Source organism: Leucoraja erinacea, chromosome 17, assembly GCF_028641065.1.
Source record: "Leucoraja erinacea ecotype New England chromosome 17, Leri_hhj_1, whole genome shotgun sequence".
Lineage (NCBI taxonomy): Eukaryota > Metazoa > Chordata > Chondrichthyes > Rajiformes > Rajidae > Leucoraja > Leucoraja erinaceus.
Window position 1 is genome coordinate 18336267 of NC_073393.1, and position 18181 is coordinate 18354447.

At 43.9% G+C, this 18181-nt stretch overlaps 1 protein-coding gene across 2 annotated transcripts in view; it reads right to left on the reverse strand.

The window, feature by feature from the left end:
• Positions 1 to 1167: 1167 nt before the first annotated feature.
• Positions 1168 to 18181, reverse strand: part of il34 (interleukin 34) — a 49248-nt gene continuing 32234 nt past the window's right edge. The window contains exons 3-7 of one of the 2 annotated variants that reach the window (XM_055648708.1): positions 13594 to 13694; positions 12815 to 12892; positions 5930 to 6097; positions 4124 to 4262; positions 1168 to 2221 (exon numbers count right to left, since the gene is read on the reverse strand). In XM_055648708.1, coding sequence (XP_055504683.1) covers positions 2205 to 2221; positions 4124 to 4262; positions 5930 to 6097; positions 12815 to 12892; positions 13594 to 13694 — 503 coding nt within the window. In that variant the 3' untranslated portion in view covers positions 1168 to 2204. The remainder of the gene's footprint in view (positions 2222 to 4123; positions 4263 to 5929; positions 6098 to 12814; positions 12893 to 13593; positions 13695 to 18181) is intronic. The other variant, XM_055648709.1, reaches the window with a different exon arrangement.

Below are 18181 nucleotides of genomic sequence, written 5' to 3' on the forward strand. Positions count from 1 at the left end.
CAGGTACATGGGTAGAAAAGGGTTTAGCGGGATATGAACCGAATGCAGGCAAATGGGACTAGTTCATATAGACATCTTGAACAGCATGAACGAGTTGGGCCAAAAGGCCTGTTTTTGTGCTCTATAATTTTACAACATTGTAGCCAAGGCTCATTCCTCAACTTTGACAGGTGAGAGGGCGATGACTCTTCCGTTTTCAAACTGAAAGGCTGAAGGTTTCAAACAGCATTTGCTAATTGATTCAGATCTGTGCAAGCCTTGGATAGCAGCCAATGAACATTGAGCTGTGCTCACAGGCTAATCTGCACATCAGGAATTCAAAGAAAAACAATCCATTCAGTTTCAATAACTGAAGATATGTAAAGAAGTTGTATCGGTAATCAAAGAGTCAGTTTGTCAGCTTGCATGAATACGGTCAACCACTTGCATTTTAACTATTAATATACGTCCACAGTTTGAGACAAATGTGCAGATAGGCGCAGCATGCGCTAACTATCCTGATCTGCAACTATTCTTTGGAATGGACAGTACAAATTGTTGTGCGTTCTCCTGCCTTCTACCTGCTTGCCTGTTTGTGTGACGAGGAACAGGGTGTATCCAGACAGTACTTAAACATAATCAGCATCCTCTTGTGCCTCACTAGGAAGCCTCAAGAGGCTGTCTGGCCACAGACGTCACCTAGTGATGGATACCACAAGCAAGGGTCCAGTCAAGGTGACTCTGGAGAGGGTGCACAAGCTATTCACTGGCTCTCTGGAGACCTTCTGGGAGCGGTGGGACTACTGGAGTGTATCCTGGACAAGGATGTCAACGTTTTGATTTGATGTACATGTGTAAATACTGGAATGGTAAATATGGTAAATAAATCCTTTAAAGAACAGAGGATAGTCAACAGTCTTAGAGCTACCAAAATTGACAATAGATATCGGCCCAGCAATGCCACCTGTGGTTGTATATCTGAACTTGCTTCACTCATTGTGCAGGAATGTGCCCATCCACTCCTGCCCTTGAGAATAAGGGGTGATCACTTGGTCCGCTGCTGTCCCGCTAGTTCCAGATTCAGACCCAATAATGATGAGGGAACAACAATATATTTCCCAGTCCAGGACGGTGAGCAAGGTCATGGTTTGAGGGAGAATGGGATTCAGCCATTGTTATTTCCCAAAAAAGCGTATAGTTTTTTTATTCATATCTAGATGCAATAAGTACACAACATGGCTGTGCAAACAGCCTGTAGTCACAGCATTGTATGGGATAGAAGACATTAGAAGCATTCAGACATTTATTAGTCAGTAGATGACCTGATCACCAAGTGTTGGTGGGAAGATTATATTGAATGACCTTTTAAACAAGGTAGTGAAATGAGCAGAGAATATCTTCAAGTCCCAGATACCAAGGACAATCCATGATAGTAGAACCAATGAACATTTGTGCTTCTAGCATTAAAATCATTAATTTCCATGGAAGCTTCACGCAATGGGTTTGAAGTGGCCGAGGTAACTGATGTTGTGCTGGGTAACAAAACAACAGCAAAATGTCTTTGAGGCGATTTACTGGCGATATTTGCTTCAAGTGGTTCATCATTTTCTCCACTGTGCACTTTTCTCCCAATATTTGATTGGGTATAGGTCATTCACACTAACTACCAAGCACTAGTCGTCAACCCATGCCCTCCACCACGGTCTGCTCAGTGTCCATATGAGTCTTTAATATCAATCTTTCACATAGCACCATTCCTTGGTCTCCTCCTTCATGCTGTGTGCTGCAATGATTCTGGTCATGATACCAAATCGGATGTCTTGGTTTGTTGGTCTCCCGCATCATAAAATAATGTTTTGTGTGATTAGGTGGGCAAACAGAAGGTGGGACTATCAAACTTGGTGCTTCTAGTATATACGGACAGAGAGACTCACAGGTGGTTTGCCCATGTCACATACTCATAAAAGAAAGCAAGCAAAAGAGTTGGGGATGAGGGTGGGGAAGGAGTTAGCAAACTGGTCACCATCATCCACTGGTTTTCGTCCATAAGTCCATTTTGATTCTTCAACCAGTGGCAACCTAGTCCTGCATCTCTATGCACGAGGTCCTGGGTGAGAGCAGGCTTAACTATTTCGGATGCTTCTGATGTCAACAAGGGATTGTAAACCTGGAAACACAAGTGCCTTCCTTTCAGGCAGTAATGATGCAGGAGTTGGGTGCCTGGGTCAAGGAACCCAGTTGCCTTCAATAAAACAAAGGAAACAAACAGTTAGTTATCAGACTGTAACAGCGCAAGGATGTTCCCGAAGTCTCAGCTCATATGTCCAACACTTCCTTCGAAACCAACAACAAAGGCTGAAGTGTGAACCCGTCTGAAGAAGGGTTTCGGCCCGAAACGTTGCCTATTTCCTTCGCTCCATAGATGCTGCTGCACCCGCTGAGTTTCTCCAGCTTCTCTGTGTAACAAAGGCAAAACCCTGGCTGGAAGCTGCCCTGTTACATGTTAGCCTGTCACTCAGCAGCAGCTCGCTCACTCTACACCAAGAGCAGTGTCTGAAAACCCAAGCTGGCTCCTCAAGATGATCCAGCAAGACAAATGTCTGTTGACTCAGCGCAGATCCGATCATGTTTCTGAAGAACCAGGGAATTCTCACCAGTGTTTATCCTTCACCCAACATCAGAGGCATACAACATGGAAACATGCCATTCAGCCAAGCACGTCCACACTGACTAATGAACCCCCACCAAATTAATACTATCTTCCAGACTTAGCTACTATGTCTGGCCATCCAAACCTGGGCGATTAAGTGTTCATCTAAACACTTTTAAATGCCACACTGAAAGAAAATGGTAGGGTGCTAAGGAATGCTGATGAAAAGCAATTTACTGTAAGTCTATGGTTTCCTAAAAGTGATATGGTGGTGAAGAAGGTACGTGGCATACTTCCCTTAATAGGTAGGGACACATAATATGATAGTTTGGACATTATGTAGCAAACTTGCAATGCATGGTGAGGCTGTACCTGGAGTGTTATATGAATTTCTGGTCACCACAAACTACCAAGCACTATGCATTGCAAGTATGAAAAATGTGGTTGCACTGGAGAGAATGCAGGAGACTCATCAGATGTTGCCTGGATTCGAGGACTTTACAAGGGGAGATTGGAGAGGCTGAGATTATTTTTTCTGGAGTGGAGGAGGCTTAGGAGTTACCCGAATAGAAGAACAGAGGATTATGAGGGGCCTGTATAAAGGGTACATAATCAGAGTATTTTTGTCGGGGTAGAGGTATATTAAAAAAAATCACAGGGCACAGGTGTAACGCATGGGATTTTAAAGGGGGCACTTTTTTTAATACAAGTAGCTGATGACTTGGATTCAGTCCAAGGTGACATGTAAATGGGCATTTGAAGGGGCAAGTCTGAGAAAGATACAGACAAAGACATAAGGATCTGCAGATGCTGGTTTCCAAAAAAATAACACAAAGTGCTGGAGTAACTCAGCAGGTCAGGCAGCATCCTGGAGAACATGTGGCTGTTGGTAGCCGGTGCTGCATGGTAGGGGTCTATCCATGTTCTAGAGAGATGTTGCATGACCTGCTAAATTAGTCCAGCATTGTGTCTTTTTTTAAAGTTACAGACTTAATGTGGGCAAATGGGATTAATTTAGATTAGTAAAAAGATCAACATGAACATGCTGGGCCAAAGGGTCAGTTTCTGTGCTGTTCGACTATATGGCTCGACACACACTTCTTGACACCAGCTATATAAAACACAGACTGTCCAACTCTGTGGTCTATTTCAGAATTTTCTATAGTCATCCAACACTAATGTTCACACATTTTTAGATTTACCATCCCAAAGGTTTCTTTGCCAGTGTTGTCAACCCCTTCCCATGGCAGGGTGCTTTATCTCAACATTGTTCAAGAATATAGTTAACTCTGATTTCTTCACCACATTTGGAGCTATAATATATTTAAGGCCCTTAAAGATATACTAAGAACCTCTTTGTAAGATGAAGATTATCACAGCAATCTATGCACCCTTACAAAGTTTAACATTGAACTGAACTTTGTGGTACCCGATATTTGGCTTCTACTTGGGAAGTAAAAGCCTTGAATTGGGGCCAATGCTGCCAACACTCACAGTGGAAGATTTGTTTCAATACTCGGTAACAGTTATCGAATAAAGCCTTGGGTCTGATCCACCTCCTTCTGCTCTCCACATCCATGTCACTGATTCGATAGAGTATTTCCTCCACTCGCTCATCCTCAATGTCTTCAATCTGAACATCCAATGAAAAAAAGGAAGGATTCACTGAACAGCAGCAACGTAACTCCACCAGCTGACGAAGAAATGAACACTTAAACCACACTGCCATACAGGATTGGATTTTGTCATTTCGGAGTAGAGTTGCAATTGTTTCCACTAGATTAATTCAATAAAGTCCCAATTTCTCGACTATTTAGTATATTCTAATAGGAATAAGGGGATGATCTTATGAAACATTTAAGATCCTTAGGGAGCTTGATATGGTTATGTGCAGATGTTTTCACACATGGAAGAATCTCAAACAAAGGTATGTAGGTATAAGATTTGGGGGGCTGGGGGGAAAGGGAACCCTCATTTTAAACTGAGGAGTGCAAGAACCTACTTTGGAAAGGGTGGTGAATCTCTAGAGTTCTCTACTGGAAGTATTTAAAATACAATGTAGATGGGTTTTTGAAAGATCAGGGAATTTGAGGGCGATGGGGAATTGTCACAGGAGAAGAGTTGAGGCCTGGGAAAAAATCAGCCACAATCATACTGAATGGCAGGGCAAGCTAGAGGGGCTGAGCGGCCTAATCCTGCTCTGATTTTCTTGCCTTGTGGCATTATCCAGAGATTTTGATTTAGCACCAAATCTTGTAGAAACACACAAAATTTAAACCCTAATGGTATCATCCAGATGACTGGGTCCCAACCCAAGGTGTATGATATTCTGTGTGGGAAGGAACTGCAGATGCCGGTTTATACTGTACACACACAATGATGGAGTAACACAGCGGGACAGGCAGCATCTCTGGAGAGATGCTCTCCATTCGGGTGACGTTTCAGGTCGAGACCCTTCTTCAGACTGAGGTATGATCGTCTATGGAGAGGGGAAAGTGCATAATGACACAAGGTCTGTGAGGCTTTATGGGGTAATTCAGTTGGAAACTAAATAGAAACACATTCAGCACAAATAGTTATTCTGGCCTTAGAGCTGCAAGCTGAACTAAGCTTCCTTTAAAGGAACAGCCGGGACATCATCAGGAATGTATGTTTAAGAAGGAACTGCAGATGCTGGAAAATCGAAGGTCACAAAAAAGCTGGAGAAACTCAGCGGGTGCAGCAGCATCTATGGAGCGAAGGAAATAGGCAACGTTTGTGTACCATCAGGAATGTATGGTTGGCTACATGCATGTATGGTTGGCTACATATTTTACTGAGTGTGGACGGGGGATTTCATTTAGAATGGTGGAAACTACTGATCCAAATCGTAGTAAGAACCATTGTTGTCAGAGAGAAGTAGCAGTGACTCCACTGCTATAGCCCATTGATTGATGTCAGTGTAAAGTATGCAGATCACCGCCCTCATAACTGTAAGCGCATAACACACATTTGGAAATTTTGGAAATTTCAAAACTGAGCTGTGGGTGGAACAGAAAGTAGTGAGGGCAGCAATCGTGAGTGTGGGAGGGCAAAGAGGAGTTCTTAAATCTTGATTGAATCTCATTTAACCTGGAGCACCATAAGTAAAAGAACAGACCCGCAATCTGAAGAATAGGACCTGACTACAAACATCGTCTGCCTTTTTTCCACCACAGATGCTGCCTGAGCAGCTGCCTCCAACTCAAAAAAAAACACCTTGCTATTTTTGCTCATGTATGAACTTCAATCAATCTCTTTTGCTTTCTCCGCAGAACTTACCATTTCTTCCACACCCATCCTCAAATAATTAAACAGCAAGGCTACATCCTCCACATAGGTTCTAGATGGGTGTCTTTTTGGAAGAACATCAAGGATTGTCTCCAACACTTGAGAATTAATGAAGACCCATAACAACTTCAGGTCACTTTCAGTAAAACCTCTGTTTCTCTATGAAAAAAAGGAGAGGCAGACATTCCATTGGGAAGTGGATACAAGAGTGACAAGCAGAGAGTCTCTATATTTACATGCATCCATATAATCATACAGCTTAAATTCCTGGGATCGTTTACTACAAGTTTACTATAGCCCAAAGCTTCTAGAGTTTCAAATCATCTCAATTCTCCAACAAAATTAAATCATAGCTACAATCCCTCACATTATCCTGGGTGGTTTAATTTACATATTTGCTAAAGCCCTTTATGCCTCTTTGGATAATGAGGCTGAAAGGTGAATTTTGAAAGGCTGTCACCCAGCCATGGTGCTACATGCTCACCCTTTCTCATTCACAAAGGCTATTCGTTTTAACGATACAAGCCAAGGGCTAACTCAGGGCAAGGAAGCTTTCACTCTTATTTCTAGAACAATTAGCCAGTGTGGGCCTCACAAACAGGGTTAAAAGCACTGGTCTGTAGAGGGAGCCACTAGCTAAGCTCCACTGGATCTTAAACAGAGCACGTATCCTACTGTGCGAATGTGGTCAGATCGATATGCTTCTTGGTCTCATTTACTACTCTCATTAAAATGTTCATGACCACAATAAATTATTGGCTCAAACATCCATTTACTCCATACACATTTTCTTGTTTGATTGCCATGCATTACTTCCTGATTGCATTTGCGTGATAAGAATGATAAGAAATTCCTGAGATAGCTCATAACACAAAGCTCTCATGCAATGATTATACCAGTCACACAGTTTAGGGCAGGGCAGGATACTGGCAGCCATGCTAGAGATGTACCCGGACGTCCAGAGCTCCCTCCGCTCCTGCCTGCCCCAGAGTGGTGATGTTTTAGGAATCAGATTCTCACAAGTGGTGAAGTCATGGTTGTTTTGGCAGACTACTACAGACTACTTGGAGACTACTGCATGGTGGAAAGCACCATTTTCCCTTCCCAGTCATGGATAGGAAAGGTTTAGACGAACATGGGCCAAAGGTAGGCAAATTGGACTGGATTAGATGGGACATCTTGGTCGGCATGGATAAGTTGCGTCAACGGAATGACACGCTTTATGACTCCAATTAAAGTTAGAGTATCTTAACACTCTCAGGTTTAGCCACAGGGCCCAGGTTGAGGGACATGACCTGCTCTGCAGATCAACTTTCATGATTTGTTAGAGGCAGTACACAGGGACCTAGCTACTGGAGCTGCTGTATTACAGCTCCACGATAGGGTCAATCCTGATCTCTGGTGCTGTATGTCTGTAGTTTGCACATTCTCCTTGTGACCACATGGGCTTCCTCACATGTCCCAGAGACATGTTTTGATTGCCCACTGTAAAGTTGCCTCTAGCGTGTGGTTGGAAGATATGGGTGAGCTAATGGGTATGTGAAAGAGATGAGGTTACAGGGAAATAAGTGAGAGAAGTGGGGTTTACTCCAAAAGCTAGCATCAATTCCATGGGCTGAATGGTGTGGGAATTACGATCCATGTAGTTTGCTGAACTATAAACAGTAACCAGAAATGCTGAATATGTGGAAGAAATTCAAGAATAGCTCAGTGTTTGTAAGTTAGGTGACAAACTACCTACACCCATCCCAAAATCACAAAACTGTCTTCAGATTGTCAATGACCTTAGAAGTTGTGATTTTATTTCATTCATTCCCACAGGGAGCATTATTGGCAAGACAGCACTCATTCACTGCCCAGTTGTCTTGGGTCAACCTTCTAACTGCAGCAGTCCACACCGCTGGAGTGGTTTGACATTCTGCACTTGAGGTGAATCTCCAATGTGGGACTGGAGGCACTCAAGAATAATATATGGGTATCCGATAATAAACCAATATGCACCAGGTTAGACACAAAGTGCTGGAGTAACTCAAAGGATCAGGAAGCATCTCTGACTGAGCTACACATGACCCTGTGATTTACTCCAGGATTATTTGAAGTAAAACAAAACAGAAAATGCTGGAACAGTCAGCATCTGTAGAGGGAGTATCAACATTTCAGGTGAAATTCCCTTAGTCAGAAATGAGGAAAAAAAAGTTTTCAACAGTAGAGTGGTTGAACAAAGTGAATGTCTCTACTAGGTCATGAGTTGATGCAGCAGTTTGAAGCACGTTATACTTCTTAGAGTCGTAAAGTAATACAGCATGGAAGCAGATCCTTCAGCCCAACCTGTCCAAACTAACCATGATATTGCTTCAAAACTACCCCTGTTTACACCCATTTGACCCATATCCCATTAAACCCTTGTTATCCATGTACCTGTCCAAATCTATATAATACTAAAAGATTTTGTTCTGTTTGTGCCCACGAACAGGTGTTGTAGAACACAAGCAAGCGTTGTCTGCGAAGTGCGCTCAGCATCGTCAAGGACTGCTCTCACCCCAACCACAGACTGTTTACCCTCCTACCATCCGGGAGGCGCTACAGGTCTCTCTGTTGCTGGACCAACAGGTCCAGGAACAGCTTCTTCCCTGCGACTGTTACATTACTCAACACTGTACCTCGGTGACTGCCAAGCTCCCCCCCACCCCCGGACACTCCTTCCACCAGGAAAAAAAATAATTGCACTATTATGACTGTATGCACGTAAATATATTTATTAATTGCTCATATTCTATGTCGCTCTTCTAGGGAGATGCTAACTGCATTTCGTTGTCTCTGTACTGTACACTGCACAATGCCAATAAAGTTTGAATCTGAATCTGATGTGCCCACGTGGCGTATCTGTGTCAATCTGGTTTTCCTATTTTCTTACAAACACTAGGCCACAGCCTTCCCATTTTCACACATCCTACTGACATTTTCCCCGTGGTGGCGATAAACATCTTACCGTTGCATCCCCACCTGTATTTCCAAAGTTATTCACTGTTGAAATTTATTAAAAAAAGGCAAAAAACACATCTCACAGAGAGCCTGTTTCCACCAGCTTCAAATGATGATGTCACAAATGCCACTCACAGACGTCCAATCACAATGGATAGCAAAAACCACCTTTTAAAGCACCACTTCCAGTGACGCCACAACGCCCCCCCTCCCCCTCCCCCTCCCCCTCCCACTTCCCCCCTCCCCCCCCCCCCCCCCCCCCCCCCCTCCCCCCTCCCCCCTCCCCCCCCCCCCCCCCCCCAACGGTAGAGTGAAACAGAATATTCCACCACCTTCCAGTGACGCCAGGGGAAGGGCCTCATTTCATAAACAGCAGCTCCCCAACCATCACTTTGGACTGCTTGAGGTCGACCCACCATTGACTCATTGGTTCTACTCCGCACGCTGGCCTCTGCTTCGCACGCTGGCCTCTGCTTCGCACGCTGGCCTCGGCTCCGCCCTGCTCACGTTGCGTTGGGGGAGCCGACCCAACGGTTCTGCACTTGGTCTAGTGTCTTTTAAGTGTTGTTATCGTACCTGTCGCAACTACTTCTTTGTATAGTGTGTTGTCATAACAGAACAGTGGATCATGCCTAGTAGGTCAGACTACACTAGTGATAGAGCCATACAGCTGGGAAACAGGCTATATGGCCCAACTTGTCCATGCTGAGCAAATTGTGGCATTATTCCTTTAAACCATTCCTATTCATATATCTGTGCAAATGTCTTTTGAGACATGCAGTAGTCTCCAAGTAGTCTGTAGTAGTCTGCCAAAACAACCATGACTTCACCACTTGTGAGTTAATTGTATCTGCAATGATGGATTCCTCCGGTCGTTTGTTCCAAATACCGACTACCCTCTGAGTGTAAACAAAGTTTCACTTAGATTTCCCTGCTCTTATCTTAAGCCTATGCCCTCTAGTTTTAAAATTCTCTATCCAAAAAAAACTTTATCCATGCCTCTCATGTACTTTAATAAGGTCATCCCTCAAACTCATATGCTGCAACAATAAAGGAGCAAGCCTATCCAACCTCTCCCTACGACTCAACCCCACATGTCCCAAAAACATTCTGGTGAATCTCTTCTGCACTCTTTCCAAATTAATGGTATCCTTTCGATACATGGTGACCAGAATTGCACACAATACTCCAAGTGTGGTTTCACCTACAACTTGTAGAGTTGTATCATGATATCCCAACTTGTGTAGTCAATGCCCTTCTTAATGAGTATAATGGAACAAAAAAAGAAAATGGAACCAAAATGATGACAGTCAGAAATTCTGAAGTGTAAATCACTTGTCAATTTCTCCCTCCAATTCATATCAATTCATATCATTCCACTAAAGCTGCTCACCATCCGATACTCCACTGACTCCCTTCCTCGTGGCTTGTAGGACCTAGGAGAACACTACAACCAGAGTCATTCTCAGCAACTGCTCTGTCCTTCCCAGATTCTGCGATCTAAAGTAGGTGCAGTGGGGAGTTTTGAACCTCAGTGGGGTTTCATCCAGTGAGAATTTTTAGTTTAGTTATTTTAATTTTAGGTTAGAGATATAGCACGGAAACAGGCCATTCGGCACACCGTCTTCACACCGACCAGCAATCCCCGCATGTTAACACTATCCTACACACATTAGGGACAATTTGACGTTTTTCTATACCCCACCAATTGACCTACAAACCTGTACCTCTTTGGAGCGTGGGTGGAAACTGAAGATTTTGGTGAAAGCCCACACAGGTCACGGGGAGAATGTACAAACTCCATACAGACAGCACCCGTAGTCAGGATCGAACCCGGGTCTCTGGCGCTATCAGGCAGCAACTCTACCGCTGCATCACTGTGCCGCCCAAAAGTGAACTTATTGAGATGAATATTAATTACCTGATAGCAGAGGCAAATGGCAATTGATTTACACTTCAGCATTCAGGACTTCAGACTTTATTTGAAAACTAAATTCTACTTGCTGAAAAAAAACCCAGCAGAAAATCAGCATCCTGCCACGTTACATCGAGCTGTGTGTGGTTTTACTGGCCTCTCATGAAGATCATCTTTCTCCAATCACAGTCAGCTTGAACTCTCTAAAAACTGCATTCTTCGGTATTAAGTATTTTAAGTCCATCCCCTCAGGCTCATTCCCTAATGCTTCAGAGGTTCGACGTGGTTAGATTGCCGAATACACACACACATACTCCAATCCAACAAAGAAATCGGAGGAGTCGAGGAGAATTTATTCATCGGTCGGGGCACCGAGTATAAAAAAAAATCAGGAAGTCGTGTTGTAGCCGTGTATAATGTGGGTAGGATGCATCTGGACCATAGTATACAGTTCTAGTCATCCCATCACAGGAAGGATGTGGAGGCTTTGAAGTTGGTGCTGAAGAGGTTTACCAGGATGTTACCTGGATTAGAGGGATCAGTGATAAGAAGTATTGAACAAACCAGGATTAGTTGTGCTGGGGTGCCAGAGGTTGAGGGGCGAGCAGATAAAGGGGTATACAATTAAGAGTTGTTGACAAGTTTGATAGGCAGAGTCTTTTACCCATTGACATAAGTGTTTCCCAGTGAGGGACCAACTGACATTGGTCGAAGATGAGTTACTCCCCTTGATAGATGCCTGAAACGCATTGCCAAGAGTAGTGGTGGGAGCAGATACAATAGCAGTGTTTAAGAAGCATCTAAAAGGACACCTGAATGGCGGGACATGGTCCGTGTTCAGAGAAATGAGATTAGTTTAGATTGACATCATGATTGGTGCAGGCATGGTGGGGCGAAGGCTTTTCCTGTGCTGTACTGTTCTATTTCCTAGAATAGCTTTCTGAAAGAAGCAGCAATGGAAGGAACAGTCTGTACTGCACTATTTTCTGACAGACAGGGAAGGCTGGACTGAAAGTGGCCGATGTCTGCTGGCATTCATTCCATCTATCGCAGTTATTGTTGAGGAAATACAAGTCTGTTCAAGCAGTTTTCATTAAAATGACCAGAAGCAACACTAACGTACAAATTCCACCTGAAATGTTAACATGTTGGCATTCTTTAACAAAAACTGGAAAAGTTGGAAGGTGAGGTTTCATGTCTCCAAAGGTTAGAGCTTTAGAAAGTCCTGGTGCATATTTATCAGGGCACTGCATATTTGCAATGACTGATTCGGCAGGCAAAAGCTTTTACAATGGATCAGTAAAACCTCCAGAAGTTGGGTACAAAATGGTTTGGACAGGCAGCGAATGGAAGATAAAGATGAGAATGCATAAGTAACTGGCCAGGTTCAAACTAAACACGGGATTCAATCTCTACAAAACAGCAAAACCTACTAAATACTCCTGACTGTTAAACCTCATTAAAGTTAAACATACCTGTAAGTGAATTTGCTGCCTTTTGTTTGATAGTTACAATAGGGTCAAAGCTCCAAAGGTATCTTGGAGGCATGAAGCATGATGAGGCATGATGACCCGAGCTTGTTATAGATGCCCCACTAAGCAAGTAGTTTTTCATCCAATGAGTCAACTCCTCTTCCCAAGCACAACCACGCAACATTGGCAACCTGATGGGGCTTGTGGTAAAGAAAGCAGTGTACTCCAGAAAGAGTTTTGCATGCCACATACTAAAACAAAAGTGCACCAACATGAAGATGGTCCCTCAGAGGAGGGAATGGGAGCAGGAGAGTGGAGAGAAGTAACCCCCAACACCACATATCTATCCTTCTGGAACCCAGCTTGAGAGGGGCACAGTTGGATAGTTGCAAGATGCAGGAGGAGGACTCTGAATCCGTAATGGATTGATAGCTCAGAGGTTCACAATCCAGAGACATGTTAGGAAAACCAGGAAAGAGAAGTTGATCTTTTTGAATTCAAACCTACCATCCGAGTAACATTTATCGTTCGATAAATATCTTCATAATGAACTTGCACAGTGTAGTTAATTGGAAAGTAATCTTTCTGCAAATGAAATGAAACCAATCATTAATCCCACATAACAACTTAACTCTACAGCACGCTGTTGCTCCAATCACAATCTGAAGTGAAAGATCACCAAATGCACCTCACATTCAGCTAAAGTAGAGCACACATGTCCTGGCATCCGCGCTCTAATCTCACAGACTGAATGGGGGCCCACTGAACAAGGATCATCCCCAGAACCCATGACAGTTTACATCAGCAGGAAACTCATGCAGCCAAAAAATGGACTGGGAAAGAGGGAGACACCTGATCTTCTGCTCAAAATGGGAAGAGGGTAATTATGGGCAATCCCACCTTCAGCACAAAGTCAGATCAGGTATATTACTGGGAAACCACCTTCCCACTACCTTATACTGCAATGCTGCTTCAGTTCCCCATACACTGCCGGTACCACACTCGGGGACAGGATTAGTTATGATGACCCCATGTTCGAACAACTCAACCACAACACTATTGGTACGTGCACAAGCACCACAGCCAAGCAAATAATTTTATGTGGCAGAGATCAGTAACTTCAGTTGAGGGCAAACAGGAGGGTATGGGGCGGGGGGGAAAGAAACGGATATCCCAGAGTGGGTCAGAGGAATTGGCCACTTCTCCACCTGGTGAAGTTGGGAACTAACACGTTGTCAGAGGTTTCCACGGGGTTACATGTTCGGGCGAAGTGTAGCAACATTTACCGTGTACTTGGCCCGTTGTCTGTACTGCAGCTTATTATGGAGTTCCTGGAGATGGATGCATAGTGAGTCAGCAGTGACCAGTGCCCAAAGGAGATTTAAATCTGCAGGGAGAGAGGTGAGAGACATGTTGAATTTACAATTGTGTGAAAAGTGAGGTAAAATAATGGCAATCATTAATGGCAAGCCCACTCGTCTAAAATGGTCAACCACGCTCAGCCCATTCGTCAACCAAAATGTGGTTTTGTAATATGATATTCCAACCTCCGCACTCAATACCCCCTGACCACAGTTAATAAAGTTTGCAAACTGCGCCAAATGTTAACCGTCACCCCGCCTCCACAGATGCTGCTCAACACACCGAGTGCCAGATTCCAGCATCTGCAGTTTTTTGTGTCTCCTAAAAACTCAAGTTTATTGGATTCCGGTCAAGCGAGTTGAAGTCTGCTTTCTGTCAAAACATTAGCATTCAACCCAGGGCGGGTCCTGTTTGTGCTGGCCTTTACCCAGATCAATTTTACTGAGCGTCAGGATATGGGGCTGTGTTAGACCGACATTGAGGAAGGATCTGGATCAGAAACATGACATGGGATGAGGGTCACTTTACGGTGTAGAGTACAAGTTTACTGAATGCGACTAGCAGATGGTGATCCTCAACATGAGAACAAACCCAAGCCTACCAATTCCAGATTTTCAGCAGTATTTTCCTCTCTTTCTCTCGTTGATCTTTCCTAGTTATTCTAAGACCAAAGGCTATAATTTTAAGGTAAGATATTTGGAGGGGATCCAAGCACAAATTTGTTCATTATAAGGGTGGTTGGAATCCAAAGCGCAGTGCCTGAGAGAGGGGTGGAGGCAGAGATAGTCGCAACATTTAAAATGTATCTAGACAAGCGCTCGAATCACCAAGACATGGTAAGCTCCTGTCCAAGTTTGAATAAAGAAGAATAGTACATAGAGGCACTTGATGGTCAGCATAGGACCGGTTTCTGTCCTAATGGACCAAAGGACCGGTTTCTGTCCTAATGAATCTCCCACTCCCTGCATGAGTATTCCCCTCCATCTGTCCGCAAGTCTCTCTCCCTCTGTCTCGCTGTGTCTCCATTTCTCCCTCTGAGAGTGTACTCACACACATACGGTAGCCCATGCACACAATTGAACCATTTGCTGCCCAAAAATGCAAGGATGGCCATTATAGCATTCCTATTGTGGAATCGGATTTAAACTAAAATACTTCATAATGTACTTCCTTGGCTGCAAGATGGCTTATGTAACTCAGAGACAATATAATTGCAAACTCGTTCCTTTCCCTGCTGGATAATTTCCCAGACTCTAATTTGTTTTATATCATAAATATTTTAACAAAGAGTTTAAAGCTGGTCACAGGCTCCTCGGTTTGATGCATTCCTGCTGTAGGGAGTTAAACGACATCAATTTTCACCCCTCCATCACAACTGGCATCCATATGCACATTGTAATTACATCCGAGGGGCACAACCGAAGGCCAAGACACCCCTGGAGAATTTAAACCCGGCCCTCAGACCAAGCTCCAGCATTGTAGAAGGCCCAATTCATAGTTCACTTGGGTTTTAAGTGCTTTTACTGATTAAACTCTGATCCTATGCGCCAACACTTGGTCTGGAACAAGTCATCTGTCAGAGTGTGTCTCAGTGGTTTGGGAGGCTGCTAAGAGCAGGCAGCTACAGCCCCTGTCCCGCAAGGCTTACTGGGCTCTGGAGACCACTGCAGTCCAGTAGACAAGGCAATTCATTACAAGATACAGCCCTCTTGGGCTAAAGATCCACAGGGAATGAGAAGATCCCATGATTTGGAGATTAATCCAAAATATATCATTAGTTTCATTTAGAGATAGGATCAAAACTTTCCTTCTTTGTTGTTTTATAGTATGTGTTAAATATGTTTTAGTGTTCTATAGCTTGTTTTATGTGGGGGTGGGGGAAACTTTTTTGTAACCTCTTACCCCGACGAATATGTGATTTTTTTTTCCTTATGGTATCTCCGTATGCACCGCGGCCTAACATCATGGAGTTGGCAGCCTCTTGTTGGAGATTTCAGGAGCAAGGCAGCAACTCTACCATTGCGCCACCGTGCTGCTCTAATTATCTCCAGGTCTTTAATGTGGTATCCAAATGTTCCACCTAATTTTAATTTCAGTATAGACTATCGCCTTTTACCATCTCCTCTATTACATTGATGGAAGGTCGCAGCATCTACTATTAATACTTGCTGGGCCTTGCGCAGTTTACCGGAGTAGGACAGGGTTGGGGGTTTGGATGTTTCAGTGTGAGTTACCACCACCAGGAAGATGCTAGGTCATTGATTGGGCACAGGAACAGGTTGATGTGGCAAGTAACATTCACAACGCAGGGAAGAACCATCTCCGGCAACAGCTAAACCACAAATCTTTGACATTCAATGGCATTAATGCCCGCACCAACATCTGGAGTGCAGCAGGTGCACAACAACCACAAACTCAAGCGGACCAGTCACAGACTACAAGAGCAGGTCAAAGACTTGCTATGCTGTGGTAGGTAACTTGCCCGCTCACACCCGAAAACCATCCCATCATCTACAAGTCAGGATGGCATTCACCATTTGCCTGGATTAATGCAGCCCAAAAATGAGGTGCTGTTCCTCGTTTGTGAAGAGAGGTGGGATGGGGGAATTTTGTGGGTTACTTTGTGCCCAATATGATGCATTTTGTCCATTTTCTGATAAGAGATGGATATGGAAGTCGCGATGAGTCCAAGCGATGGTATGGGTTTCCTCTGAAGGGTCAGTTTCTGTGCTGTAATGAAGTCTCTCATTGGTTGTGTCACAGTTTAGTCCATATGCTGTGGGTGGTGCTAAGAGGTCGCTACATGTGTCATAATAAGAGTGGAAGCAAATTCTGAAACCACAAGACCAATTTAGCAACAATGTGAATATTGGTGCGTCTCTCTTCCTATTCTACAATCCAGTCCTCTTCCAGTTCAGAATTCTCTACCCTAGAGGGCTGAGGTGCTCGATCAGATGGAGCATTAACAGAGGAGCTACAGGTTGAAACACTCTGGTGTGGTTTCAGAATTTGCTGCTACTTTTATTATGGTACGTGACCCAAAAGGTTTTGAATCTGTATTACAAGATCTGTACTAATTAACTAATTCTAACATTCTCCAAGATCTGTACGGATCTGTGGCTAGTTAGTCCACCAGTGGAATCTGCAATTTCAGCCAAGCATTTCCGCCTTTCAGTAATTTTAGATTACAATCTGTCCTCGGAATCCTTACATGACCCAGGCTGTGTATTTACTGAAAAAGAAGATTAAGAGGAAGATGACTGGGGCAAATGTATTTCGGTGGCCTGGTACCAGTCCTGTCACAAGGGTGCTGCACTGGAGAATTTCAACCTATTGATACATTTCTCAAAAGGTCAGGGAATCAAAGATTATGGGGAACTGGCACAGAAAATGAGGCCTAGGGCACAACAAGCATGATCATATGGAACTGCAATGTAGGCTTCAGGGACCTGGTATGCTACTCATATTTTTGCCTGTTCTCATGCCAAACCTTAGTTCTCTGCAGTGACATACATTTCCCATGACCCCCTTCATTACTTCAGACTCTCACTCCAACTTTCTGTTACCACAAGAATCTAATAATTGAAGGCTTACCACGCCAACCCATTCAGCTCATCCAGAACTCTTCCACATCAAACCCTCTGGTACTCAGCGTCTTCCCTCCAAACCTGCCTTCGTTTAGAGACCTCCGGATCCTCGTGCTAAAGAATGGCCCCAGAGTCATGGTGACCTGATCATCTCCATTACACATGTCCATCCCTTCATTCCATCCCAGTTCTGGGATCTGACCCATACACTGCTTGCATGTACTGAGATAATGTCCTCCGTCTCCCATTCTTGTTTTCTTCCAATTCTTCCCCATCAGCGTTAGGCAACATGACTTTCAACCCAACTCGTCCATGCTGACCGTGATACCTACCTGAGCTAGTTCCATCTGCCCACGTTTGGCCCACATCCCTCTAAACTTTGTAGAAACAAGGATTCCAATCAGTCTGCGGAAGGGTCCCGACACAAAACATCAAGAGGTGAAAAGGAGATAAATGAATGTCAGATAATGAAAGGAGAGGAGTGTTATGTAAAGCTAGAGGGAGGGATATGGGTTTAAGAGGACATAGAAACATAGAAAATAGGTGCAGAGTAGGCCATTCGGCCCCTCAAGCCAGCACCTCCATTCAATATGACCATGGCTGATCATCCAAAATCAGTACCCAATATCCCTTGTTTCCCTTAGCCCTAAAAGCTAAATTTAACTCTCTCTTGAAAACATCCAGTGAATTGGCCTCCACTGCCTTCTGTGGCAGAGAATTCCATAGATTCACAACTCTCTGGATGAAAACGTTTTGCCTCATCTCAGTCCTAAATGGCCTACCCCTTATTCATAAACTGTGATCCCTGGTTCTGGACACCCCCAACATCGGGAACATTTTCCCTGCATCTACCCTGTCCAATCCTCTAAGAAGTTTAGATTTTTCATCTCAGGGGGATTAAAGGGAAATGTGTGACTTGGGATCG